The 27,774-nt window shown below is 42.3% G+C and overlaps 1 protein-coding gene across 6 annotated transcripts in view; it reads left to right on the forward strand.

Moving 5' to 3' along the window:
• The window catches only part of ACSBG1 (acyl-CoA synthetase bubblegum family member 1), a 99,479-nt gene that overhangs the window by 41,484 nt on the left and 30,221 nt on the right, over window positions 1–27,774 (forward strand). For all 6 annotated transcript variants that reach the window (XM_040413638.1, XM_040413635.1, XM_040413637.1 and 3 more), the window contains 4 exons: window positions 8,634–8,783; window positions 16,076–16,252; window positions 18,848–19,029; window positions 22,208–22,441. In XM_040413638.1, coding sequence (XP_040269572.1) covers window positions 8,634–8,783; window positions 16,076–16,252; window positions 18,848–19,029; window positions 22,208–22,441 — 743 coding nt within the window. The remainder of the gene's footprint in view (window positions 1–8,633; window positions 8,784–16,075; window positions 16,253–18,847; window positions 19,030–22,207; window positions 22,442–27,774) is intronic.

Here is a 27,774-nt window from a genome sequence, read left to right on the forward strand (position 1 = left end):
TGTGAACGCGCGCACACAGGCGCGCTCGTTCACAGGATCGAAAGGTAAGCGAGTAGATCTCCAGATCGTTCGCTGGCAGGCTGGAGATGCGCTTTTTTTAACCCCTAACAGGTATATTAGACGCTGTTTTGATAACAGCGTCTAATATACCTGCTACCTGTTCCTCTGGTGGTCCCTTTTTGTTTGGATCGACCACCAGAGGACACAGGCAGCTCAGTAATAAGTAGCACCAAACACCACTACACTACACCCCCCCCTGTCACTTATTAACCCCTTATTAACCCCTGATCACCCCATATAGACTCCCTGATCACCCCCCTGTCATTGATCACCCCCTTGTAAGGCTCCATTCAGACGTCCGTATGTTTTTTACGGATCCACGGATACATGGATCGGATCCGCAAAACACATACGGACGTCTGAATGGAGCCTTACAGGGGGGTGATCAATGACAGGGGGGTGATCACCCCATATAGACTCCCTGATCACCCCCCTGTCATTGATCACCCCCTTGTAAGGCTCCATTCAGACGTCCGTATGTTTTTTACGGATCCACGGATACATGGATCGGATCCGCAAAACACATACAGACGTCTGAATGGAGCCTTACAGGGGGGTGATCACCCCATATACTCCCTAATCACCCCCCTGTCATTGATCACCCCCCTGTAAGGCTCCATTCAGACGTCCGTATGTTTTTTACGGATCCACGGATACATAGATCGGATCCGCAAAACACATATGGACATCTGAATGGAGCCTTATAGGGGGGTGATCAATGACAGGGGGGTGATCACCCCATATAGACTCCCTGATCACCACCCTGTCATTGATCACCCCCCTGTAAGGCTTCATTCAGACGTCCGTATGTTTTTTACGGATCCACGGATACATGGATCGGATCCGCAAAACACATACGGACATCTGAATGGAGCCTTATAGGGGGGTGATCAATGACAGGGGGGTGATCACCCCATATAGACTCCCTGATCACCCCCCTGTCATTGATCACCCCCCTGTAAGGCTCCATTCAGATGTCCGTATGTGTTTTGCGGATCCGATCCATGTATCCGTGGATCTGTAAAAAACATACGGACGTCTGAATGGAGCCTTACAGGGGGGTGATCAATGACAGGGGGGTGATCACCCCATATAGACTCTGTGATCACCCCCCTGTCATTGATCTCCCCCCTGTAAGGCTCCATTCAGACATTTTTTTTGGCCCAAGTTAGCAGAATTTTATTTATTTTTTTCTTACAAAGTCTCATATTCCACTAACTTGTGTCAAAAAATAAAATCTCACATTAACTCACCATACCCCTAACAGAATCCAAATGCGTAAAAAAAATTTGAGATTTATATTCCAGACTTCTTCTCACGCTTTAGGGCCCCTAGAATGCCAGGGCAGTATAAATACCCCACATGTGACCCCATTTCGGAAAGAAGACACCCCAAGGTATTCCGTGAGGGGCATATTGAGTCCATGAAAGATTGAAATTTTTGTCCCAAGTTAGCGGAAAGGGAGACTTTGTGAGAAAAAAAATACAAAAATCAATTTCCGCTAACTTGTGCCAAAAAAAAAAAAATTCTATGAACTCACCATGCCCCTCATTGAATACCTTGGGGTGTCTTCTTTCCAAAATGGGGTCACATGTGGGGTATTTATACTGCCCTGGCATTTTAGGGGCCCTAAAGCGTGAGAAGAAGTCTGGGATCCAAATGTCTAAAAATGCCCTCATAAAAGGAATGTGGGCCCCTTTGCGCATCTAGGCTGCAAAAAAGTGTCACACATCTGGTATTGCCGTACTCAGGAGAAGTTGGGCAATGTGTTTTGGGGTGTCATTTTACATATACCCATGGGTGAGATAAATATCTTGGTCAAATGCCAACTTTGTATAAAAAATGGGAAAAGTTGTCTTTTGCCGAGATATTTCTCTCACCCAGCATGAGTATATGTAAAAAGACACCCCAAAACACATTGCCCAACTTCTCCTGAGTACGGCGATACCACATGTGTGACACTTTTTTGCAGCCTAGGTGGGCAAAGGGGCCCACATTCCAAAGAGCACCTTTAGGATTTCACAGGTCATTTTTTACACATTTTGATTCCAAACTACTTACCACACATTAGGGCCCCTAGAATGCCAGGGCAGTATAACTACCCCACAAGTGACCCCATTTTGGAAAGAAGACACCCCAAGGTATTTCGTGATGGGCATAGTGAGTTCATGGAAGTTTTTATTTTTTGTCACAAGTTAGTGGAATATGAGACTTTGTAAGAAAAAATATATATATACAAAATCATCATTTTCTGCTAACTTGTAACAAAAAATAAAAAGTTCTATGAACTCACTATGCCCATCAGCGAATACCTTAGGGTGTCTACTTTCCGAAATGGGGTCATTTGTGGAGTGTTTGTACTGTCTGGCCATTGTAGAACCTCAGGAAACATGACAGGTGCTCAGAAAGTCAGAGCTGCTTCAAAAAGCGGAAATTCACATTTTTGTACCATCGTTTGTAAACGCTATAACTTTTACCCAAACCATTTTTTTACAACTGAAAGTGAAAAATGTCATTTTTTTGCCAAAAAATCTTTAAATTTCGATTAATAACAAAAAAAAGTAAAAATGTCAGCAGCAATGAAATACCACCAAATGAAAGCTCTATTAGTGAGAAGAAAAGGAGGTAAAATTCAATTGGGTGGTAAGTTGCATGACCGAGCAATAAACGGTGAAAGTAGTGTAGTGCAGAAGTGTAAAAAGTGGCCTGGTCATTAAGGGTGTTTAAGCTATGGGGGCTGAGGTGGTTAAGGCCTCTTTCACACGGGCGGGTTTTCTGCGCGGGTGCAATGCGTGAGGTGAATGCATTGCACCCGCACTGAATCCGGACCCATTCATTTCTATGGGGCTGTGCACATGAGCGGTGATTTTCACACATCACTTGTGCGTTGCATAAAAATCGCAGCATGCTCTATATTGTGCATTTTTCACACAACGCAGGCCCTATAGAAGTGAATAGGGCTGCGTGAAAATCGCAAGCATCCACAAGCAAGTGCGAATGCGGTGCGATTTTCACACATGGTTGCTAAGGAGATGATCGGGATGGGGACCTGATCTTTATTATTTTCCATTATAACATGGTTATAAGGGAAAATAATAGCATTCTTAATACAGAATGCTAAGTAAATTAGGGATGGAGGGGTTAAAAAATTATAAATTTAACTCACCCCATCCACTTGGTCGCGTAGCGGATCTCCTCTTCTTTATTCAGGACCTGGGTTAAGGACCTTTTGATGACGTCACTGCGCTCATCACATGGTCCATCACATGAGCCATTACATGGTCCATCGCCATTGTGATGGACCATGTGATGAGCGCAGTGACGTCATTAAAGGTCCTTTACCCAGGTCCTGAAGAAAGAAGAGGAGATCCGCTACACGACCAAGTGGATGGGGTTAGTTAATTTTTTTAACTTATTTTTAACCCCTCCATGGCCATTTTACTAAGCATTCTGTATTAAGAATGCTATTATTTTCCATTATAACCATGTTATAAGGGAAAATAATAAAATCTACAGAACACCTAACCCAATCCCGAACTTCTGTGAAGAAGTTTGGGTCTGGGTACCAAACATGCCGATTTTTCTCACGTACGTGCAAAACGCATTAAACTGTTTTGCACTCGTGGGGAAAAAAATTGTGCATTTTCCTGCAATGCACCCACATCCTTTCCCGCACGTTACCCGCAACGCCCGTGTGAACCCAGCCTAACAGTGGCCTCCACAGTGCCTGCCCCTTTAACAGTGACCTCCACAGCAGCCTGCCCCTTAACAGTAACATCAACAGCGCCCTCCCCTTTAACAGTGACCTCCACAGCGGACGCCCCTTTATTAGTGACCTCCACAGTACCCCGTCTCTTTAACAGTGATTTCTACAATAACCCACCCTCTTAAGTTACCACTACAGCAGCTGCCCCTTTAATAGTGGCCTCCACAACCCCCGCCCCTTAACAGTGACAGAGCTCTGTTCCCTTAAAATGTGACCTCTACAACACCACGCCCCCTTACCAGTGACCTCTATAGCACCCCACCCCTTAACACTGTTCTCTGTAGTGGACCATCACCTTAACTGTGACTTCCACCGTTCCCTGCCCCTTAACAGAGACTTCCACAGCACCCGCCCCTTTAACAGTGACTGCCACAGTACCCCACTGCCTTAAAAGTGACCTTCACAGCGGCTGCCCTTTTAAAAGTGACCTCCACAGTCCCCTGCCTCCTTAACAGTAGTCTCCACAGTTCCCGACCCTTTAACAGTAACCTCCACAGCATCCCGCCCCCTTAACAGTGACCTTTACAGCAGCTCACCCCTTTAACAGTGACCTCCACAGCGGCCGCCCCTTTATTAGTGACCTCCTCAGTACCTCATCTCCTTAACAGTGATTTCCACAACACTCCGCTCCCTTAACAGTGGCCTCTACAGCAACATGCCCCTTAAAACTGACCTACATAGTGGACCGTCTCCTTAACTGTGACCTCCACAGCAGCCTCCCACTTGAACTGTGACCTCCACAGCAGCATCCCACTTGAACTGTGACCTCCACAACACTCTGCTCCCTTAACAGTGTAATCCAAAGCACCCTGCCCCTTTAGAGCTGACCTACAGCAGTGAAGAAAAATGACTGGGTTGTTATGGAAACCTGGTGTAAAACTGTGTGTATGTGGAGACTAAGGGCCTGCGAGCTTCTATTGGCTGATAAGGGTCATGTGACCAGGCTTCTATTGGCTAATGCATTCTTTGGGAATATCTCAGGAACAGTACGCGATAAAGAGCAGAGACCGGGTCTAAAACCTTCCTGGACACCTGATGTACCTGTGTGCCAAATTTCGTGACTGTAAATGCGACAGTGCGGATTCCTATAGCGGACATACACACATACATACACTCCGCTTTATATATTAGATATATACACTCACCTAAAGAATTATTAGGAACACCATACTAATACGGTGTTGGACCCCCTTTTGCCTTCAGAACTGCCTTAATTCTACGTGGCATTGATTCAACAAGGTGCTGATAGCATTCTTTAGAAATGTTGGCCCATATTGATAGGATAGCATCTTGCAGTTGATGGAGATTTGAGGGATGCACATCCAGGGCACGAAGCTCCCGTCTCACCACATCCCAAAGATGCTCTATTGGGTTGAGATCTGGTGACTGTGGGGGCCATTTTAGTACAGTGAACTCATTGTCATGTTCAAGAAACCAATTTGAAATTATTTGAGCTTTGTGACATGGTGCATTATCCTGCTGGAAGTAGCCATCAGAGGATGGGTACATGGTGGTCATGAAGGGATGGACATGGTCAGAAACAATGCTCAGGTAGCCCGTGGCATTTAAACGATGCCCAATTGGCACTAAGGGGCCTAAAGTGTGCCCAGAAAACATCCCCCACACCATTACACCACCAGCCTGCACAGTGGTAACAAGGCATGATAAATACATGTTCTCATTCAGTTTACGCCAAATTCGGACTCTACCATTTGAATGTCTCAACAGAAATCGAGACTCATCAGAGCAGGCAACATTTTTCCAGTCTTCAACAGTCCAATTTTGGTGAGCTCGTGCAAATTGTAGCCTCTTTTTCCTATTTGTAGTGGAGATGAGTGGTACCCGGTGGGGTCTTCTGCTGTTGTAGCCCATCCGCCTCAAGGTTGTGGGTGTTGTGGCTTCACAAATGCTTTGCTGCATACCTCGGTTGTAACGAGTGGTTATTTCAGTCAACGTTGCTCTTCTATCAGCTTGAATCAGTCGGCCCATTCTCCTCTGACCTCTAGCATCCACAAGGCATTTTCGCCCACAGGACTGCCGCATACTGGATGTTTTTCCCTTTTCACACCATTCTTTGTAAACCCTAGAAATGGTTGTGCGTGAAAATCCCAGTAACTGAGCAGATTGTGAAATACTCAGACCGGCCCGTCTGGCACCAACAACCATGCCATGCTCAAAATTGCTTAAATCATCTTTCTTTCCCATTCTGACATTCAGTTTGGAGTTCAGGAGATTGTCTTAACCAGGACCACCCCCCTAAATGCATTGAAGAAACTGCCATGTGATTGGTTGACTAGATAATTGCATTAATGAGAAATAGAACAGGTGTTCCTAATAATTCTTTAGGTGAGTGTATATTACAGCAATACAGCATGACTAAATTGACATTTGTGGTTCTCTAAATAGCCTTTCCAAAAGTAATATTATAAGCCATACTTCTGAGATTTAGTTGAAAGGGCTACTTTCCGGTTACAGTTGACCAATGTGTAAGATGACTATATGACATTTACTAATATAGCCAGTGTTGAAATTCTGCACCATTTTGTATATTTCATAAGTTATGCCCCTTGTTTGCCACGTCTTTTGTTCTGTCCGCACAGAGGTCCTGTCCATAAGATGGAAGCTGATGGAGAGTCATGTGACCAGGAAAACCACCTCCATGTCTCTTGCATTCCTGCATTTTGCACAGTTAGGAGTTTAGTGTAGTTGCAGTGAGTTTGAATGGAGGTCACATGACCCTCCATCAGCGGCCATCTTATGGACAGGACCTCTGCGCAGACAGCACAGAAGATTAAGCATGGCTTATGATTTATAGCAAATGGCACAGATTATCTTCAAAAGCTATATTAGTAAGTCATCTTACATACACATTGGTAACAAATAGCCAGAAAGTGGCCAAACCCTTAAAGAGGGTAAGGCTACTTTCACACTCGCGTTTGGTGCGGATCCGTCATGGATCTGCACAAACGCATCTGTTCAGATAACACAACCGCATGCATCCGTTTGTATTATCTGTAACATAACCAAGACGGATCCGTCTTGAACACCATTGAAAGTCAATAGGGCACGGATCCGTTTTCTGTTGTGCCATATTGTGTCAGTGAAAACGGATCCGTCCCCATTGACTTACATTGTGTGCCAGGACGGATCTGTTTGGCTCAGTTTCATCAGACGGACAACAAAATGCTGCAAGCATCGTTTTGGTGTCCGCCTCCAGAGCGGAATGTAGACTGATCGGAGGCATACTGATGGATTCTGAACGGATCCTTATCCATTCAGAATGCATTAGGGCAAAACTGATCCGTTTTGGACCACTTGTGAGAGCCCTGAACGGATCTCACAAACGGAAACCAAAACGCCAGTGTGAATGTAGCCTAATACAGAGACATGCCTCTTCAGCTCCTGATGTGCATCTGTTGCTGGCAGACCTAGATGTCTTTGTAAGGCCTCTGGCTGCTAAAGCAACCATCAGAACCCTGCGATTACATTGCAGGGAGCCCATGGGGTGAGAGAAGCAGCTCCCCCCTGCTGAGCCTGTAAACCTCTTAGATGCAGCAGAGTTAAACCGCCAGTATCGAAGTTATCTCTGATGCTGGCAGTAACAGCCAGGCCCGTGCAGTGATCGTGCGAGCACAGCTCCTGTGTCTGTCCATATGCGCCATACGTGTACAGCATGGTGTGGGAATACCTTGCTTGCTGTGTCGTACATTTTTGGCACAAAAGGGGTTACATTGCACCATATTTATTAGTGACTGCAGCTGGATGATAAATCTTAGGTCTCATGCACACGATTGTGTACGTATGTATGGATACCGGCCGCGAGCAAGCATCCTACAATTTCCTTGGGCCCCTGTTGTAGAAATGCCTATTCTTGTCCTCAAAACAGGCAAGAATAGAACATGTTCTGTTTTTTTTTGTAGCATGGATATACGGACATACGGATAGTACACAGTGTGCTGTCCGCATTTTTTTTGGCCCCATTGAAATAAACAGGTCTGCATCCAATCCGCAAAAGATGTGGATCAGATGCAGAAAAAAAATAAGGTCATGTGCGCTCCCCTGCATAACGGGACGGATCTGTTTTGCAGCCCATAGACTTCTATTATGACGGAATGAATAACAAAATGCCTCTAAAGTCATTCCGTTATGCATTCCGTCATAGAATTGCGTTAAAGTTCGTGGTAACGGAATCCATAATGCAATTCACCTAATGATTATATTCAACTCCTTAAGATATAGGGTAATATAGCTCTCTTCCCCCCTCCATATTTGACATGTTTGACATCTTTTTTTCGGGTGTACTGGAATCAGTGGTCAGTTATTCGGTACAGCTACTTTACAGTGTCTCTGATGTTTTGTCCTACGTTTTATGCTTTTAATCATGTATTTTTTATTATCTATTCAATAAATTGAGAATATATTTATTACACTCCTTTGGGCATTGTCTTTCTGCTCCTTTGTGAGTAATTTTTGTAGGTTTAGACACGCACACATAATTGATGTCTGAGGTTTTTGTGTTTTTCAAGCCCAAGAGAGATCAGATTCAGTTGCTCACCGATCCATAAACAGATGAAGTAGGCAGCAGTCCAGTGTAAATGATGCAGTTATTCACCCGTAGTTCATACAGCAATATTTCAGCTGCTCAGTGCCTGAAAAGGACTGCATTGAGCAGCTGAAACGTTGCTGTGTGAACTATGGGTGAATAACTGCATCATTTACACTGGACTGCGGCCTACTTCGTCTATGTTAGGATCTATGTAGACATACAACCCACAGTAATTTTGCTTTTTTTAAATAAAATTCTTAGTGGAAAGAATTTATGGAGCTGGGCAATGATATCAGTGATGAGCACCTGGATGATGTCATACAATCCCAGAAGCCCAACCAATGCTGTGTCCTTATCTATACCTCCGGGACTACTGGAAACCCAAAAGGAGTGATGCTAAGTCATGATAATGTAAGTAAACCTATCAGAATGACATTAGTACACTGTACAGTTTCCAGGGGTGCACCTAGCCTTTCTGCTGCCTGAGGCGAAACCTGAAACAGTGCCCCCCCCCCCTCCTCCCCAATGCCAATTTCTTAACCACTTCACATCCAGGCCATTTTTCCCCTTTCCGACCAGGCCTAATTTTGCAAATCTGACACGTGTCATTTTATGTTGTAAGATTTGCAATTTTCAAAATTTCTATTTCTCTGCTCTTAAAACAGAAAGTGATACCTCATAAAATATTTATTACTTAACATTCCCCATATGTCTACTTTATGTTGCCATCATTTTGTAAATGTCATTTTATTTTTTTAGGATGTTAGAAGGCTTAGAAGTTTAGAAGCAATTCTTAAAATTTTAAAGAAAACTTCCAAAACCCACTTTTTAAGGACCAGTTCAGGTCTGAAGTCACTTTGTGGGGCTCACATAGTGGAAACCCCCCCATAAAGGACCCATTGTAGAAACTACACCCCTCAAGTTACTTAAAACTGATTTTACAAACTTTGCTAACCCTTTATGTATTCCACAATAATTAAAGGAAAATGGAGATGACATTTCTCAATTTCACTTTTTTGGCCGATTTTCCATTTTAATCCATTTTTTTTCTTTAACAAATCGAGGGTTAGCAGCCAAACAAAACTCAATATTTATTACCCTGATTCTGCGGTTTACAGAAACACCCCACATGTGGTCGTAAACTGCTGTGAGGGCAGATGGCAGGGTGCAGAAGAAAAGGAGCGCCGTATGGTTTTTGGAAGGCAGATTTTGCTGAACTGTTTTTTTGTTTGTTTTTTTTTATTTAAAAAAAGGACAAATCAATAACAGAGAAAAGAAAAATTGAAACAGATATATCTATTTTTGTAGGCCTCCGCACAGACCAAACATTAAATTGTACATCTTATCGCGCTGTCTCGAGGGTCACGGGACCGACACATCAACCAGACCTACTAATCATAAAAGGTCGGACACACAACAACTATCTAGCTTCCGGGTGCAGATCGTCATCCTCAGATACAAAATCCAATAAACCCAAGTTTCTGCTGAATACCTTGGGTAGCACGTCACTCATAGTTCTTAACACTGCTAATTCCACTCTTCTATATCAGGGGAATTCTCAGACCCCCAATGTCTCGCTATTACCACAAGTAATAGTGCCTTCAGCCAAAAAAGGCCCTCAGAACCTCTGTTATCAGAGAGAGGGAGAGAGCCGCCTAGAACAGCTACAGGAATGTCAATTGATGGCTTGGCGGCAGACCGACCGCCAAGCAAATCAAAGACCTTACACCAGAAGATCTGTATGATGGGGCAAGACCATATCAAATGTAAAAAATCCGCCTGTTCACCATTACACTTCAGGCAGCTATTAGTAGGATTTTTTTTACATCTTAGATAACATTGCCGGAGTATAGTAGAGGCGATGCAGAATTTTAAACTGAATAAGCCTATGGGCACTAGATAGAGAGGAGGTTTTAATGTTTTGATATATAGTCTCCCAATTAAGTTTATTATTAGACCCAAGCTCACGTTCCCAATTACTCTCACTTGTAAACTTTACAGTTGCGCCTAATCCTTTCATTATCTTCCTATACATTTGTGCAATTGACACCTTCTTAATATTAAAGCAAAAATCCATACATTCATGTGCAGTAACTGTGAAATAATTTTTATTCTTAGTGTTTGAAAAGGCGTGTTTCAGTTGTGCATATCTAAAATAAACCAATCAATCAATGGAAGGATGTTTAACTTATTAAATTCAAGGCTATGATGAGCTAATCCTAATACCCAGGTATTCTACAGAATCTGTTGGGGAAAGGATCCTGAACTGGTTTTTAGATACCATGTCCCATTTGAAGCCCCCTGATGCATCCTTACAGTAGAAACTCCCCAAAAGTGACCCCATTTTGGAAACTAGGGGATAAGGTGCCCGTTTTTTTTGTGAGGCAAGGTAAAAAAAATGGCTGTTTTGGCACTGTTTTTATTTTTTACAACATTCATCTGACAGGGTAGATCATGTGCTATTTTTGTAGGACAGGTTGTTACGGATGCAATGATATCAAATATGTCTACATTCTTTATTTGTTTTATTTTTACATAATAAAGCATTTTTTTTAATTATGTTTTTGTGTCTCTATTTTCTGAATGCCATTTTTTTTATTATTTTTCTGCCAATCATCTTGTGCAGGGGCTAGTTTTTTTGCAGGAAGAATTGACTTTTTTACTGGTACCATTTTTGGGTACTTATGGGGCAAGGTGACAAAAAATTGGTTGTTTTTATTTATTTATTTTTACAGCGTTCACCTGAGGGGTTAGGTCCTGTGACATTTTCATAGAGCTGATCATTATGGACGCGGCAATACCCGATATGTATACTTTTTCTTATTTATTTAAGTTTTACACAATAATAGCATTTTTGAAACAAAAAAATGATGTTTTAGTGTCTCCATAGTCTGAGAGCCATAGCTTTTTTTATTTTTTGACCGCACTTTATGTGATGTTAGGTGACAAAAAACTGCTTTTTTTGGCACTGTTTTTATTTTTTATGGTGTTCATCTGAGGTGTGAGGTCATGTGATATTTTTATAGACCTGGTTGTTACGGACACGGTGATACCTAATATGTATACTTTTTTATTTATTTCACTTTAACATAATAATAGCATTTTTGAAACAAAAAAAATAATGTTTTAATGTCTCCATGTTCTGAGAGCTATATATTTTTATTTTTTGAGCAATTTTCTTATGTAGGGGCTAATTTTTTGCGGGATGAGGTGACGATTTTATTGGTACCATTTTGTGGGACATACGCCTTTTTGATCACTTGGAGTTGCACTTTTTGTGATATAAGGTGACAAAAATGGCTTTTTTTGACATAGTTTAAATTTGGTTTTTATGGTGTTTATCGACGAGAAGGATCATGCGATATATTTATAAAGCGAGTCGTTATGGACGCGGCAATACCAAAAATGTCTATTTTATTTTTTCTATTTTTAACTTTTTTTTAAATTACTTAATTTTGGAATTTTATTTTTTACATGTAAAACCTTTTTTTTATATATATTTTTTAAAGCACTTTATTTTTTTTATTTTACACTTTGCGTCCCCCATAAGGTCATACAAGACCCCTGGGGGACATTTAACTTCATTATATATATTTTTTCACTATTGATTTCTCCTGTGTATACAGCGATCTAGAAGGCAGGGACACCTGGGAACTGTCCCTGCCTTCCCTCTGGGGTGCCCTGCGGTCACTGACAGCGGGCCCTCAACTCGGCAGCTACACGATTAGCGTGCAGCTGCCATCTCTGAATGGACATTCCAGAAAGTCCATTCAGAGATAAACATCCACCCATAGGACATTGATATCCTATGGGCGGATGTGAATTGGTTAAGCCAACCCCTTCCCTTCAGCCCATGGCCCTTTAGCTGCCCTCTCCCCCCTCTTGCCCCTACCTGGTGCTGCCTAAGGCGAGCACCTGACCTGGCCTTATTGGTGGTGCACCTCTGACAGTTTCCTTTTCTGCCTGAGAATTGCACATCAAAATTACTGTGAGGTTTTACCGACATGTTGGAGAATTGTTCCCTTTTCTATCAGACCCTACTGTCAGCTCTACAGAGAAGGTCTAAGAATGATTACACGTCTCACCAACAACAGATATCAGTGAGACATATTACTGTGTACAGGATGTCTGGTATTTAAGACATCTTATCATATTTTCAATGAAATGTGTATTATGAAATGTCAGCCGGCCTCACAACTGTCCTTCATTTATAGACATAATATATACATTTGGCCAAGTTGAAGGTGCATACTTAGGATATCTAAGGAAAAACATCCATGAAAGGGCAAATTTAGTCTTTAGCCTTTCCCTTTTATACATGAAAAAGATTACATGCAGGGCACTGACACATTTCAACCCCGTTTTAGCACCTAGGGCTCCTATACTGTACATAGCAGAACCCCAAGGAGCCTGAACGGCAGTGCACAGTGGCAGCACAGCTCCCTATACAGACTCTGTGCACTGCTGTACAGGTGTTGTTGGGTGCTGAATGTATAGAGGCATTCTCCCCTTGAAGCAAGGGTGTAGCTAAAAGCTCATGGGCCCTGGTGCAAGAGTTCAGCTTGGGCCCCCCTTCTCTCAGTGCTTTGTGGCCAGGGGCAGGGAAGCACATAGTTTTCGTGCTGCCTGAGGCAAAAATTGAAACGGCACCCCTCATGCCAAATTCTTGACCTAACCCCTTCCCTCCAGCCAGAGGTGTACCTTGACCTGCATGCACTTTCTATAATACACTTCTTATGTAGTACAAGGGTCTTTGGGCCCCCTCAGGCTCCTAGGCCCAGTAGTGACTGCTACCTCTGCACCCCCTATAGATATGTCCCTGTCTGGAAGCACCACTTAGAGACAAGCATAGGTACTACAGAGGACAATGCATCTTTATGGCAGCTCCATTATGGCTTTGAAAAAAACAAAGCCAAAATATAGACATGTGCATGGACTTTATTTTTTTATTAAAGGAGAAAAATCAGGTCATATGGGGATAGGCAGATAAAATAGTACCATGGAACAGTGCAAAAGCACATGGCCAGTTGGTTCTTCACTTTTGTGCAGAATTTCCTTCAAATAATGTAGAGCAATGGTTAAAGGGCATAAGTAAATGGTTCTGGATTGTAAGGCTACTTTCACACTGGCGTTTCTGGGTCCGCCTGTGAGATCCGTTTCAAGGCTCTCACAAGCGGCCCAATACAGATCAGTTCAGCCCCAATGCATTCTGAATGGATAAGGATCCGTTCAGAATGCATCAGTTTGGCTCCGTTCAGCCTCCATTCCGCTCTGGAGGCGGACACCAAAACGCTGCTTCCAGTGTTTTGATGTCCGTCTGACGAAACTGAGCCAAACGGATCCGTCCTGACTTACAATGTAAGTCAATGGGGACGGATGCGTTTTTACTGACACAATATGGTCCAATTGAAAGCGGATCCGCCTCCCATTGACTTTCAATGTAAGTCAAGAAGGATCCGTTTGCACTATTATGTTCATGGTAATGCAAACGGATCTGTTCTGAACGGATACAAGCGTTTGCATTATAGGTGCAGATCCGTCTGTGCAGATACCAGACGGATCCGCACCTAAACGCAGGTGTGAAAGTAGCCTAAGATGTTACCAATAGTCACTGGAACAAACACTCTAGTTAATACTGTGTCCTTTCATCTACCATTAAGTTTGCTTAGCTATTTTGTGAATGAAGCTGATGGAGTACTACAGTCCTATCAATCCATTGCAGTCTCAGTTTAAGACAATAACCTCTCATTTAGGGTCTTTTCGCAGTGTAGGCTTGCTGTACGTGCTGGGAAACCTCCCAGACGATATGTTTAACAAACCAATAGGATCCTATTGTCCAGACAGAGGCCAAAAGTATCTTGGCCTCTGTTCAGTGTTATACACCAGGGTTTCCATATTTTTATTGTATGTAATAGCGCAGAAGACTGCATTATTCCATACAGAGCCATCCATTGTATGTTTTTGTAAAATAGAACCATACACCGACGAGGAAAAGGGTAACAATGTATTTGAAACTTTTGACATTTAGGTTGCATATCTCATCATCCACTACAGCTTCGAACTTGAGAGTACCATAATTTTATAGACAATCATCTTGGCTATCTCATACATAAATTGAACTTACAACTTTTTTTCGCATATGATTAGTTATGCCGATTCTTGTCATGTAACTGCATCGTTACTGTTTTGCTCCCGGTGGTGGAACAATCTTTTTTTTCTTATTGTATAATACAAATTACAACCTGGTCTCACATTCCCTAATAGCTCAGTGTGTTATAAAGGTCATTGGTTCATATTCAGGAGCAGTCATGAAGATGATTTCCCAAGAAAAGGGAAACAGCATCATCCAGCTCATTGATGAAGCCATCAAAATTGCCAAACTGCATCATGTGAGTGCCATGACAGTTGGAAGAATCTAAAATGAAGTCCGTCCATCCATTCCAAAGCCAAGAGGTGGACGTCCAGGCAAAATATTGGAGTCAACAAGTCGGCTAATCACAAGGTCTATCAGTTCTGGCGCGACAAACATGGCAGTGGAGATGGCTTGTATGCTTCGGAATAGTCAGATCACATACGTCCATGCAAGCACTGTACAACACACATTACACTAGACTGGAATTGTGGCCCAAAAAAAGGCGAAGAAGCCTGAACTTTAATATAGTCATAAGAAGCATTGGCTTGAATTTGCAAAAAAGTACAAACAATGGAAGATTGGAAACGGGTGATTTCGGAGCAATGTGACGAAAGTCAATAGACTGGGCTCTGATGGGTGCAAATGGGTCTGGAAGAAACAAGGGATAAGAGGGCTAACGGATCGAGAAATTGAAGGAACTGTCAAGTTCAGTGGAGGAAGCCTGATGATATGGTGTCGTTTCACAGCCAAAGGTGTTGGATATTTGACCAGGATCGATGGTGGTCTCAATGCTGAGCTGTATGTGAATATTCTACAAGAGGAGTTACTCTGTACACTCGAGTACTATAGGTATGAAAAGGACGACATAGTGTTCCAGCAGGACAACGACCTAAAGCATACGTCAAGATTGGCGAAGAAATGGTTCAATGACAATGAAGTAGAGGTGCTGGATTGGCCCCACAGTCCCCAGACCTCAACCCAATCAAACACTTGTGGGTAGAGTTGAAGTAAAAGCTGTATTCGTCCCCAAGTGAGTTGACCAGTATACACCAACATTGGGAGCGTGTAGAACCTGGGAACAGATTTCGGTCTAGACATGCTTGAATCTGATCGAGAGCATGCCCAGAAGGATTCAGGCAGTGTTGAAAGCCAACGGTGGATTTACAAAATACTAACAAAATAGTACAATTTAAATTTAGAATTTTAGGAGCAAAACAGTAACAATGCAGTTACATGACAAGAATCTCCATAACTAATCTTATGCTAAATAGTTGCAAGTACAGTTTATGTATGAGATAGCCAAGATGATTGTCTTTAAAATGATGGTAGTCTCATGTTTGAATCTGTAGTGAATGGTGAGATATGGAGCCTGAAAGTCAAAAGTCCAAAACATTGTTACCTTTTTGCTTGTCAGTGTATATATGATGGATATCTGAGGCATAAACCTTGGACGGAAGCAATGTGAAAAGAGCCTATAACTTGTAGAGGATATTTAACAATGCACTTTTCTTCTCAAACAAGATAGCAATATGATAATGCCGTTTTAAAGCTGCATTACTCTTACCCACAGATCACTTGGACAGCTGCTCATGCCAGTCGTGTTGGAGACATGCAGCCAGCAGAAATCCGACAAGAGTCTATTGTCAGTTACCTACCACTTAGTCATATTGCTGCTCAAATATTTGACCTGTGGACAGGAATCAAGTGGGGAGAACATGTGTACTTTGCAAATCCAGATGCTCTAAAAGTATGTATAACATTCCATAAAACTATTCACAGACCAAAAAGTTCAATAGTTGGAAAAGCAAAATACGGTGGACCTTTGGGTCACCATAATATCACAAACTTAGTTATCAGCTGTAAAATAATATGTAAGTTCCTGGTGCTAATTATTACCTTATATATTCTTCATTGCTCACTGCTTGACGGCCTTTTAGGTCAGTTCCATTAGGCCAGAGCTGTGACTACAGTTTATCTGAAATGTCTACAAGGAGCCTGAGGTAGTCTGAGATACACCTCCTGTCTCATCATTGTTTCAGGTTGCTGCCCCCGACCCCACTGCAGCTCTGATTGGCTGCTGTGTACCTATGTGTAACCATATGTTTGTCATCGGCTCCCCAGGAAGTCCATGCTTGGTGGGCTGATTTCCATTATGTTTGCATTACAGCAAAATTTTATTATAAAGATTACGAAACATCCAGTGAGAAAAAAATTAGGTAAATACCATATATATATATATATATATATATATATATATATATATATACAGTCAGGTCCATAAATATTGGGACATCGAGACAATTCTAACATTTTTGGCTCTATACACCACCACAATGGATTTGAAATTAAACGAACAAGATGTGCTTTAACTGCAGACTGTCAGCTTTAATTTGAGGGTATTTACATCCAAATCAGATGAACGGTGTAGGAATTACAACAGTTTTCATACGTGCCTCCCACTTGTTAAGGGACCAAAAGTATTGGGACAATTGACTTCTCAGCTGTTCCATGGCCACGTGTGTGTTATTCCCTCATTATCCCAATTACAATGAGTCCAGAGTTCATTTCAAGTGTGCTATTTGCATTTGGAATCTGTTGCTGTCAACTCTCAAGATGAGATCCAAAGAGCTGTCATTATCAGTGAAGCAAGCCATTATTAGGCTGAAAAAAAACAAAACAAACCTATCAGAGAGATAGCAAAAACATTAGGCATGGCCAAAACAACTGTTTGGAGCATTCTTAAAAATAAAGAACGCACCGGTGAGCTCAGCAACACCAAAAGACCCAGAAGACTACGGAAAACAACTGTGGTGGATGAACAAAGAATTATTTCCCTGGTGAAGAAAACACCCTTTACAACAGTTGGCCAGATCAAGAACACTCTCTCCAGGAGGTGTAAGTGTGTCAAAGTCAACAATCAAGAGAAGACTTCACCAGAGTGAATACAGAGGGTTCACCACAAGATGTAAACCATCGGTGAGCCTCAAAAACAGGAAGGCCAGATTAGAGTTTGCCAAATTACATCTAAAAAAGCCTTCACAGTTCTGGAACAACATCCTATGGACAGATGAGACCAAGATCAACTTGTACCAGAGTGATAGGAAGAGAAGAGTATGGAGAAGGAAAGGAACTGCTCATGATCCCAAGCATACCACCTCATCAGTGAAGCATGATGGTGCTAGTGTAATGGGGTGGGGATGTATGGCTGCCAATTGAACTGGTTCTCTTGTATTTATTGATGATGTGACTGTTGACAAAAGCATCAGGATAAATTCTGAAGTGTTTCAGGCAATATTATCTGCTCATATTCAGCCAAATGCTTCAGAACTCATTGGACGACGCTTCACAGTGCAGATGGGCAATGACCCAAAGCATACTGCAAAAGCAACCAGAGTTTTTTAAGGGAAAGAAGTGGAATGTTATGCAATGGCCAAGTCAGTCACCTGACCTGAATCCGGTTGAGCACGCACATCACTTGCTGAAGACAAAACTGAAGGGAAAATGCCCCAAGAACAAGCAGGAACTGAAGACAGTTGCAGTAGAGGCCTGGCAGAGCATCACCAGGGATGAAACCCAGCGTCTGGTGATGTCTATGCGTTCCAGACTTTAGGCTGTAATTGACTGCAAAGGATTTGCAACCAAGTATTAAGAAGTGAAAGTTTGATTTATGATTATTATTATGTCCCATTACTTTTGGTCCCTTAACAAGTGGGAGGCACATATGCAAACTGTTGTAATTCCTACACCGTTCACCTGATTTGGAAGTAAATACCCTCAAATTAAAGCTGACAGTCTGCAGTTAAAGAACATCTTGTTTCATTTCAAATCCATTGTAGTGGTGTATAGAGCCAAAAATGTTAGAATTGTGTCGATGTCCCAATATTTATGGACCTGACTGTATATACTGAGGGAAATTAGCCTCAATAATTGGGGAACCCAGATACCTGCTTTGTGTTGCTTCAATTTTCATGCAGATCAATTGTATAAGGTAGTAGAAGTCCATCTAAGTGAGGCAGAGAAGGATTTTCAGTTTCTCTGAGGGATGAGATAGATAGAGAGAGAGAAAGACAGACAGAGACACATACACTACTACAGTGTCTAGTAAATGTTCACGCTAACCCAGTTCTGGATTCACAGCTACACTACTCACTACTGCATGTTTAGGTGTGGGATAAGAGGGAAAGCTGTTGGCTAAACAAGAACATATTACATGTAACAGCCTTTTTCTCTGCTGCCCTAAATATCAATGTTAACGTATTTCTCTGACTGAAATAATATATGCTAATGACTCTCAACGCTTAGACCTATTTTTTGTGGTAATTGTGCTGTGTTGTCATAAAAGGGCAGCCTGGTGGACACGCTGAAGGAGGCACAACCCACCTCTCTCATGGGAGTTCCAAGAGTCTGGGAGAAGATCATGGAGCGTATTAAAGAAGTGTCCGTGCAAACAGGAATAATCAGGAGAAAGATGCTTTCCTGGGCAATGTCTGTCAGTCTGGAAAGAATCCTGAATCCATCAAGGAAGTATGAAAAGAATAAATAAAACCAGCTTTTTTGAAGCTTATATTTTGAAACAATAGATAAGATCTATGTGCTTTTTCAAACTACACTTAGGCCTCTTTCACACTACCGTTTTTTTTTTTCCGTTTTGCGGTCCGTTTTTTGCGTTCCGTATACGGAACCATTCATTTCAATGGTTCCGCAAAAAAAACGGAATGTGTTCCATATGCATTCCATTTCCGTATTTCCGTTTTTCCGTTCCGTTGAAAGATAGAACATGTCCTATTATTGCCCGCAAATCACGGTCCGTGGCTCCATTCAAGTCAATGGGTCCGCAAAAAAAACGGAACACATACGGAAATGCATCCGTATGTCTTCCGTTTCCGTTCCGTTTTTTCTGAACCATCTATTGAAAATGTTATGGCCAGCTCAATTTTTTCAATGTAATTACTGTATACTGTATATGCCATACGGAAAAACGGAACGGAACGACAACGGAACCAAAAAAACGGAACAACGGATCCGTTAAAAACGGAACGCAAAACACTGAAATGGACATACTGTAGTGTGAAAGAGGCCTTACAGTCATATAAATCTTCATGTGGTAACGTACTTCAGGATATTGTTAAAAAATAGCTATCATATTATAAAAAAAATAAAAAAAGAATCACTTTTTTTTAAATCATGTGTTTCATAGATTATGTAAAATAAAAAGGAGAGACAGGAGGCAGCGCCTCGTGTGTAGAACCGTATAATAATATTAAAAACAACAATGCACTGATTGTGCTTACCGTATTGGGTTGTGAAAGGTCACAACTCCTATGAATCGCTTGTGCTGGTAAAAGCCCGTCCAGCTTGCGGGGATGATTGCTGCTGCTGCCCAGGTTCTTACCCGTCGTCGTGGAGCACGATATCCGGGGTATGGAGAATAGTGAATAGGTTTAAAAAAATAAATTAAAAAAAAGTGAACCTTATAGAAAGCGGCGCTGCTGCAGAAGACAGGACTCAGGTAGATAAAATAAAGTGGGTCTTTATTTATATTGGTCTACGCGTTTCAGGGGCGGACTGCCCCTTCATCAGGACAATATGTCAGTACTGACATATTGTCCTGATGAAGGGGGCAGTCCGCCCCTGAAACGCGTAGACCAATATAAATGAAGACCCACTTTATTTTATCTACCTGAGTCCTGTCTTCTGCAGCAGCGCCGCTTTTTATAAGGTTCAATTTTATTTTATTTTTTTAAACCTATTCACGTGTTTCATAGATTAGGCACTGTATTCAACCATAAGGAACCAGCAGTAAAATATATTCTCAGGGCTCACTGTATAGCTACATGCAAATATTATCGGACCCCTATTAGCACATCACTAAAACTGTAGATTAGCAGGATTAACCTGCTGCCTAGCCTGTGCCTAGGGCTGGACTGAGCCTATCAGTAGCATGGTGAATTCCTCTTGCTTTGGGCTAGAGCTTTCTTAAGGGCCCTTTATACGGGCTGAGAACTGAAAAGGTTATCATCGCTAACGAGCCTTCATAGTAGCGCTCTTTAGCGACGATCTGGCGGTGTAACTGTACTGCCAATTACCCGATGAACAAGCGGAACGCTCATACATCGGGTAATTGCACTACAAAAGATCCTTGTTTTCCGGTGGCAGATCATGCTGTGTAAACACGATCTGCTGCTGGGAAACAACAAGACAGTATGGGGAAGAGCGATGGCGTTAGCGATCGCTCCTCCCCATACTCAGGAGGAGCAAAAGGAGATAGGTGCATGTAAATGCATCGGTCTCCTCTGCTAGCGATCTGCAGATTGCTATCTTCTCGACAATCTGCTTGTACATCATCCTGTTTAAAGCAACCCTTAGTTACGTAAGCCTGGAATACATGCTCACACAGCAGCAAGATGCTGCAAATATGATTGATTATGGGGACTCCTCAACGATTTTGAGAAGGGAGGTCCCTGGGAACTGGTGCTTAGTAGCCATCTCAGCCACCCAATTTATTTGTTAAATAATGGATGCATGGGTTAGCTAGGTAGAGTTAGTGTTCTGTGCCATGTGCCACTTGTGTAGGAGGTGGGGGAATGGAAGCCCACTCTTGCTCAGGGGCCTAATGGGGCCTCCCTGTGGACTAGTCCAAGCCTGATAATATGAAAAGTGATAAATTAAGAAAGGGGAACTATGGATTTCTAAGACTCCTGGGTGACTGTGTGACTAAACAATAGCATCATAGCACTTAAAAGGGTTTTCCGAGATTTTAATACTGATGACCTATCCTTTGCATAGGTCATCATTATCTGCTCAGTGGGGGTCCGACTCCTGTGAGCGCTACGGCCTTCTTACTACTAACACAGCAAGTGGCTGTGCTTTGTATGGCACTCAGCCCCATTCACTTCAAAGGGGCTGAGCTGCGCCTAGGTCATGTGACTGATGAACGTGCCGTCACTGACTTCGGGAAAAATGAGAGAATGCCGCAGCTCTACTGCGAGCACCGCTGCTTTCTCAAAAACCCAATTGGCGTCATCCGCATTAAAATCTCAGAAAACAGCTTTAAACCTAGCTACTATACCTTAGCCTCTTCTAACATTGATTCTAGAGAAAGAAACAGCCAGAAGTATAAATATCAAAAAGTGTTCTGAGCACAGTTGGGTCTTAATTTTTATCATACACCTATTAATCCAGCACCTACTCATAGACCTAATACTTAACTTTTATACTTTTAAGTTTAGTTTTGTTGTTAATTTTTATCATATACCTATTTAAAGGGTTTATTTCCGAATTTTTTTATACTAATGATCAATCCTCAGGATAGGTAATTAGTATATGATCGGCAGGGGTCCACCACCCGGGACCCTACTGATCAACTGTTTGATGAGCCTCCTCACAGCTAACCAAGCCCAGCACTGTTCATTGTATAGCGTCTGTGCTTGGTATCGCAGCACATCCCCTTTCACTTCAATGGGGCTGAGCGGCTCCTAGGCCACCTGACACATTAACATGTCATCACTCGGCCTAGGAAAAGTAGAGAAGAGGCCGCAGCACTCACATGAATGCCATTGTCTTCTCAAACAGCTGATCGGCAGGGGTGTCTGGTGTCGGACCCCCACCGATCAGATACTGATGACCTATCCTGAGGATAAATCATCAGTAATCAAAATCTTGGAAAAACCCTTTAACTGGTTGGGTTGTCTTGTCTTTTCAGTGGTGAACTGAAGCTGTTTCTCCCAGCCGTAGCCGATTTCTTGGTCTTGTCCAAAATTCGCAAGATGTTGGGTTTCTCCCACTGCTTGAAACATTTCTCAGGTGCGGCTCCAATCTCTGCAGAAACACTGAAATTTTTCCTGGGACTCAATATTATTCTATTTGAAGCCTATGGCATGAGTGAGACATCAGGACCCCATGTTATGTCTGGCCCTCACACCTATCGCTTCCAGTGGTAAGAAGGCTATTTCTGAACTTTTTATTGTTATCATGAAGTAATAAAAATGGCAGACCTTCAGTATATTGTATTTGCTTACACTATTTGTCATGCAATACAATCTATATCAAACTTGTTTTGCAGAAGGCTGTTTTTACTCCAATTGGTTAAAGTTTAACTACACCCACCATAATTAATGTCCTTACTTTGGTAGTCAATAGGCAATCAATACCCCCTAAGGAGAAAGTGAAAACAGAATTTTAGAAATCTTTGCTAATTTATTAAAGGAAAGCATTATTTTCGAAACGAATAGGATCCAGACTTTCGCAGCCTCTGATGTCACATAGCTCTTGTGTCCAGTGCGATATTGACAGGAGCACAGCCACCGTCCGGGGCAGACCTCTAAATAAGCGCTTTTTTTCACCGCATAGACCTAACCCATTGGATGTACATAACAGACTGGCAGCCATGTATGGAAGATTGGCAACCTACAGACACATCCATACGAGAAAGCATCTAGCGACAATGTAAATACGTTGATTTATATTCATGGTCTGTTATAGCGGGGTAGAACCTTTCGCGGTGTGACGCATACTAAGGTAGATAGTGCAGTAAGATATATTTTATTGTTCTGATATTATTAATAGTGAGCAGCAATAGTGGTACTGCTACATTAATGCCAGGGGCGGATTAAGTGCATGATGGGCCCTGGGCTGTCTACCCAACTCGGGCCCCTCCCTGCATTTTAGTTTAGTTATTTTTTTCTGTATGAAGAGGCTGAGGTGCTTCGTGAGCGCCACAGTCTCTTCCTAGGCCATATGACATCACATTCATCGTTACATGGCCTAGGTGCAGCTCAGTTCCATCCGAATGATTGAGGCTGAGCTGCAATACCAAGCACAGTGCTATCAAATGACAGCGCTGAGCAAAGAGGCTGCGGAGCTTACTGGAACATCAAGGTCTCCTCGATCAGCTTATTGGCTAGGGTGCCAGGAGTCGGACCCCCGCCAAACTCATATTGATGACCTATCCTGAGGATAGGCTATCAATATATAAATCACAGAGAACCCTTTTACCTTATGCTATCTGTAGTGTTACATAGGACTGCAAAAATACCCACTAGCCATTGGCTCCTAAACGGAAAAATTTTGTTGCCAAATTTAAAATACATACCGTATTTATCGCCCAGGTTTAGAGGAGGAAAATAATAAAAAATATATTTTCAACCTAAAGGTGGGCAGTAGATGGGTGCATACCTATGGATGAAGGGGGTTATAGTCATATAATATAAACACTGTCCAGTGTACCGTAATTCACCTGTGTTATAACCCCCCTTATCCATAGGAATGCACCCATGTACTGCAGTACATGGGTGTGTTCCTATAGATGAGGGGGCTTATGGTCACATTTAATATACACAGGTCAATTATGGTACAATCCCTGGACAGTGTTAATATTAACCACCTCAGCTCCCCTAGCTTAAACCCCCTTAATGACCAGACCACTTTTTACAATTCTGCACTACACTACTTTCACGGTTTATTGCTCGGTCATACAACATACCACCCAAATTAATTTTACCTCCTTTTCTTCTCACTAATAGAGCTTTCATTTGGTGGTATTTCATTGCTGCTGACATTTTTACTTTTTTTGATATTAATCAAAATTGACCGAAATTTTTGCAAAAAAATGACATTTTTCACTTTCTGTTGTAAAATTTTTCAAATAAAACTACATTTCTATATCAATTTTTCTCTAAATTTATTGTTCTACATGTCTTTGATTAAAAAAAATGCAATAAGTGTATATTTATTGGTTTGGGTAAAGGTTATAGCTTTTAAAAACTATGGTGCAAAAATGTGAATTTACGCACTTTGACTTTCTGAGCACCTGTCATGTTTCCTGAGGTTCTACAATGCCTAGACAGTAGAAACACCCCACAAATGACCCCATTTCGGAAAGTAGACACCCTAAGGTATTCGCTGATGGGCATAGTGAGTTCATGGAAGTTTTTATTATTTGTCACAAGTTAGCGGAAATTATTATTTTTTTTTCTTACAAAGTCTCATATTCCACTAACTTGTGTCAAAAAATAAAATCTCACATGAACTCACCATACCCCTCACGGAATACCTTGGGGTGTCTTCTTTCCGAAATGGGGTCACATGTGGGGTATTTATACTGCCCTGGCATTCTAGGGGCCCTAAAGTGTGAGAAGTAGTTTGGAATCCAAATGCGTAAAAATGCCCTGTGAAATCCTAAAAGTACTCATTGGAATTTGGGCCCCTTTTCGCACCTAGGCTGCAAAAAAGTGTCACACATGTGGTATCGCCGTACTCAGAAGAAGTAGGGCAATGTGTTTTTAAGTGTATTTTTACATATACCCATGCTGGGTGAGATAAATATCTCTGTAAAAGACAACTTTTCCAGGAACAAAGCATTTGTATTTTTTATACAAAGCTGTCATTCTCACACACAGTATGGGTATATGTAAAAATACACCCCAAAACACATTGCCCTACTTCTCCTGAGTACGGCGATACCACATGTGTGACACTTTTTTGCAGCCTAGGTGCACAAAGAGGCCCAAATTCCAATGAGTATCTATAGAATTTCACAGGGCATTTTTTACATATTTGGATTCCAAACTACTTCTCACGCTTTAGGGCCCCTAAAATGCCAGGGCAGTATAAATACCCCACAAGTGACCCCATTTTGGAAAGAAGACACCCCAAGGTATTCCGTGAGGGGCATGGCGAGTTCCTCGAATATTTTTTTTTTGGCACAAGTTAGCGGAAAATTATATTTTTTTCTTTTTTTTCTTACAAAGTCTCATATTCCACTAACTTTTTTTTTTACATGAACTCGCCATGCCCCTCACGAAATACCTTGGGGTGTCTTCTTTCCAAAATGGGGTCACATGTGGGGTATTTATACAGCCCTGGCATTTTAGGGGCCCTAAAGCGTGAGAAGAAGTCTGGAATATAAATGTCTAAAACAATTTACGCATTTGGATTCCGTAAGGGGTATGGTGAGTTCATGTGAGATTTAATTTTTTGTCACAAGTTAGTGGAATATGAGACTTTGTAAGAAAAAATATATATATATCAATTTCCGCTAACTTGTGCCCAAAAAAAAAAATCTTCTATGAACTCGCCATGCCCCTCAAAAGTGATCTTTATAGCGCCACAGCGATTTTATATCGCCACATCGATCTTTATAGCGCCACAGCGATGTTTTTTGCAGTGATCAGAAAAAGAAAAATTCTGTCACTGTGGTGGGGAGGACTGAACGCAAGTGTGCGCTCAAGATCAGGCCTGATCAGACAAACACTGCATTTTTTGTAGAGCCTATAGAACATGTCCTATTCTTGTCCGCAATTGCGGACAAGAAAAGGCATTTTCTAAATAGTTCTGGCAATGTGCGGATCCGCAAAATGCGGAAAGCACATTGCCGGTGTCCGTGTTTTGCGGATCCACGGTGTCCATGTTTTGCGGATCCGCAGATCCGTGGATCCGCAAAACCCATACGGACGTCTGAATGGAGCCTTACAAGGGGGTGATCAATGACAGGGGGGTGATCAGGGAGTCTATATGGGGTGATCAGGGGTTAATAAGGGGTTAATAAGTGAGGGGGGGTGTAGTGTAGTGTGGTGATTGGTGCTACTTACAGAGCTGCATGTGTCCTCTGGTGGTCGATCCAAGCAAAAGGGACCACCAGAGGACCAGGTAGCGGGTATATCAGACGCTGTTAACAAAACAGCGTCTGATATACCTTTCAGGGGTTAAAAAAATCGCATCTGGCAATGATCGCCGCTGGCAGGCTGTAGATCAGCTTGTTTACCTTCCGATCCTGTGAACGCGCGCTCCTGTGGGCGCGCGTTCACAGGAAATCTCGCATCCCTGCGTTAGGCGGTCGTGAGGCGGTTAAATGTGACTATAGCCCCCCTTATCCATAGAAATTCACCCATGCACTGCTGCACATGGGTGTAGTCACATTTAATGCAAACACTTAGGCCAATAATAGTACAGCTCCTGGACAGTGTTTATATTAAAAGTGACTATAATCCCCGTCACCTAAAGAGAGGTGTATTCCTATAGATGAGGAGAGGTTATAGCCATATGTAATACCTATTTGTCCAGGTCGGCCCCCCACACTTACTACTAGAGGGCGCCGCCTCACATTATTAATACTAGAGGTGCGTCTCTAGATAACAGCCTGCAATGTGACGGCCATATTTCTGGGCACGTTCGGTTTATAGGACACATTGACTTCTTCCCCCCATTTTGGGGGGGAAAAGTGCGTCTTATAAAGTGAAAAATAAGGTAAATTATAATAAAAAAAAGACTTGGAGGAGAAAATGAGATGCAGCTCACAGTAGTGAGCCCGCTCTACATATAATAGAATACAGCACCACATACCTCTTACTTCCAGTGACATCTCCTGTCATGTAGATCTTCTCTTTCCTCTTCTCCTCCGTTTTCCCCAGAACGCTATGACTAATTCTTTCAGCGGCATTTCGTCTCTACAGAGTTTGTTACACAGACACGTTAGAGTTCTTATAATTGGGGTCATTTATCAAACTGGTGTAAAGTACAACTGGCTTAGTTGCCCATAGCAACCAATCAGACTCCACCTTTCATTTTCAAAAGGAGCTGTCTAAAATTAAAAATGGAATCTGGTTGTTATAGGAAACTAAGCCAGTTCTATGTTACACCAGTTTGATAAATAACCCCCAAATGTCCCCATAGTTTCTACAGCAGTTATAATGTCTCCTAGAATGCCCCCAGTAATAATAACATCCTATATTGTACTCCAGGTAATAATGCCTGTATAGTGTCCCTGAAAAATAATGTCCACTAATATGTCCTTGTAATAGAAATGCCCCTATAGTTCCTACCCAATAGCAACATCCCCCACACTACCCCCATATAGCAGTTTTCCCCCACACTGCTCCCACAGTATTAATTTCTCCATACTGCTCCCACAGTATTAATTCCCCCCATGGTAGTAATTTTCCCACCACACTGCCCCCACAGTATTAATTGTCCCCCACACTGCCCCCACAGTATTAATTTCCCCCACACTAGTAATTTGCCCCCACGTGGTAGTTTGCCCCCCCACTGTCCCTTCAGTAATATTCTCCTGTGCCCCCGAGTAATGCCCCCCAAAGTTGGCACACAAAAAAATAAAATAAAAGCTAATACTTACCTGTGTCCCAGTCGGCACTCACTCGTAGATGGTAGGCAGGCAAGCCGGGATTTTACTACCGCATAGGCTTGAGGCCTACTAGGCCTGAAGCCTATAGAGGTGATTGGGGGGCAGGGAACTATGCGCTTCTGTGCCCCGCC

This window comes from Bufo bufo, chromosome 1 (genome assembly GCF_905171765.1).
Source record: "Bufo bufo chromosome 1, aBufBuf1.1, whole genome shotgun sequence".
Taxonomy (NCBI): domain Eukaryota; kingdom Metazoa; phylum Chordata; class Amphibia; order Anura; family Bufonidae; genus Bufo; species Bufo bufo.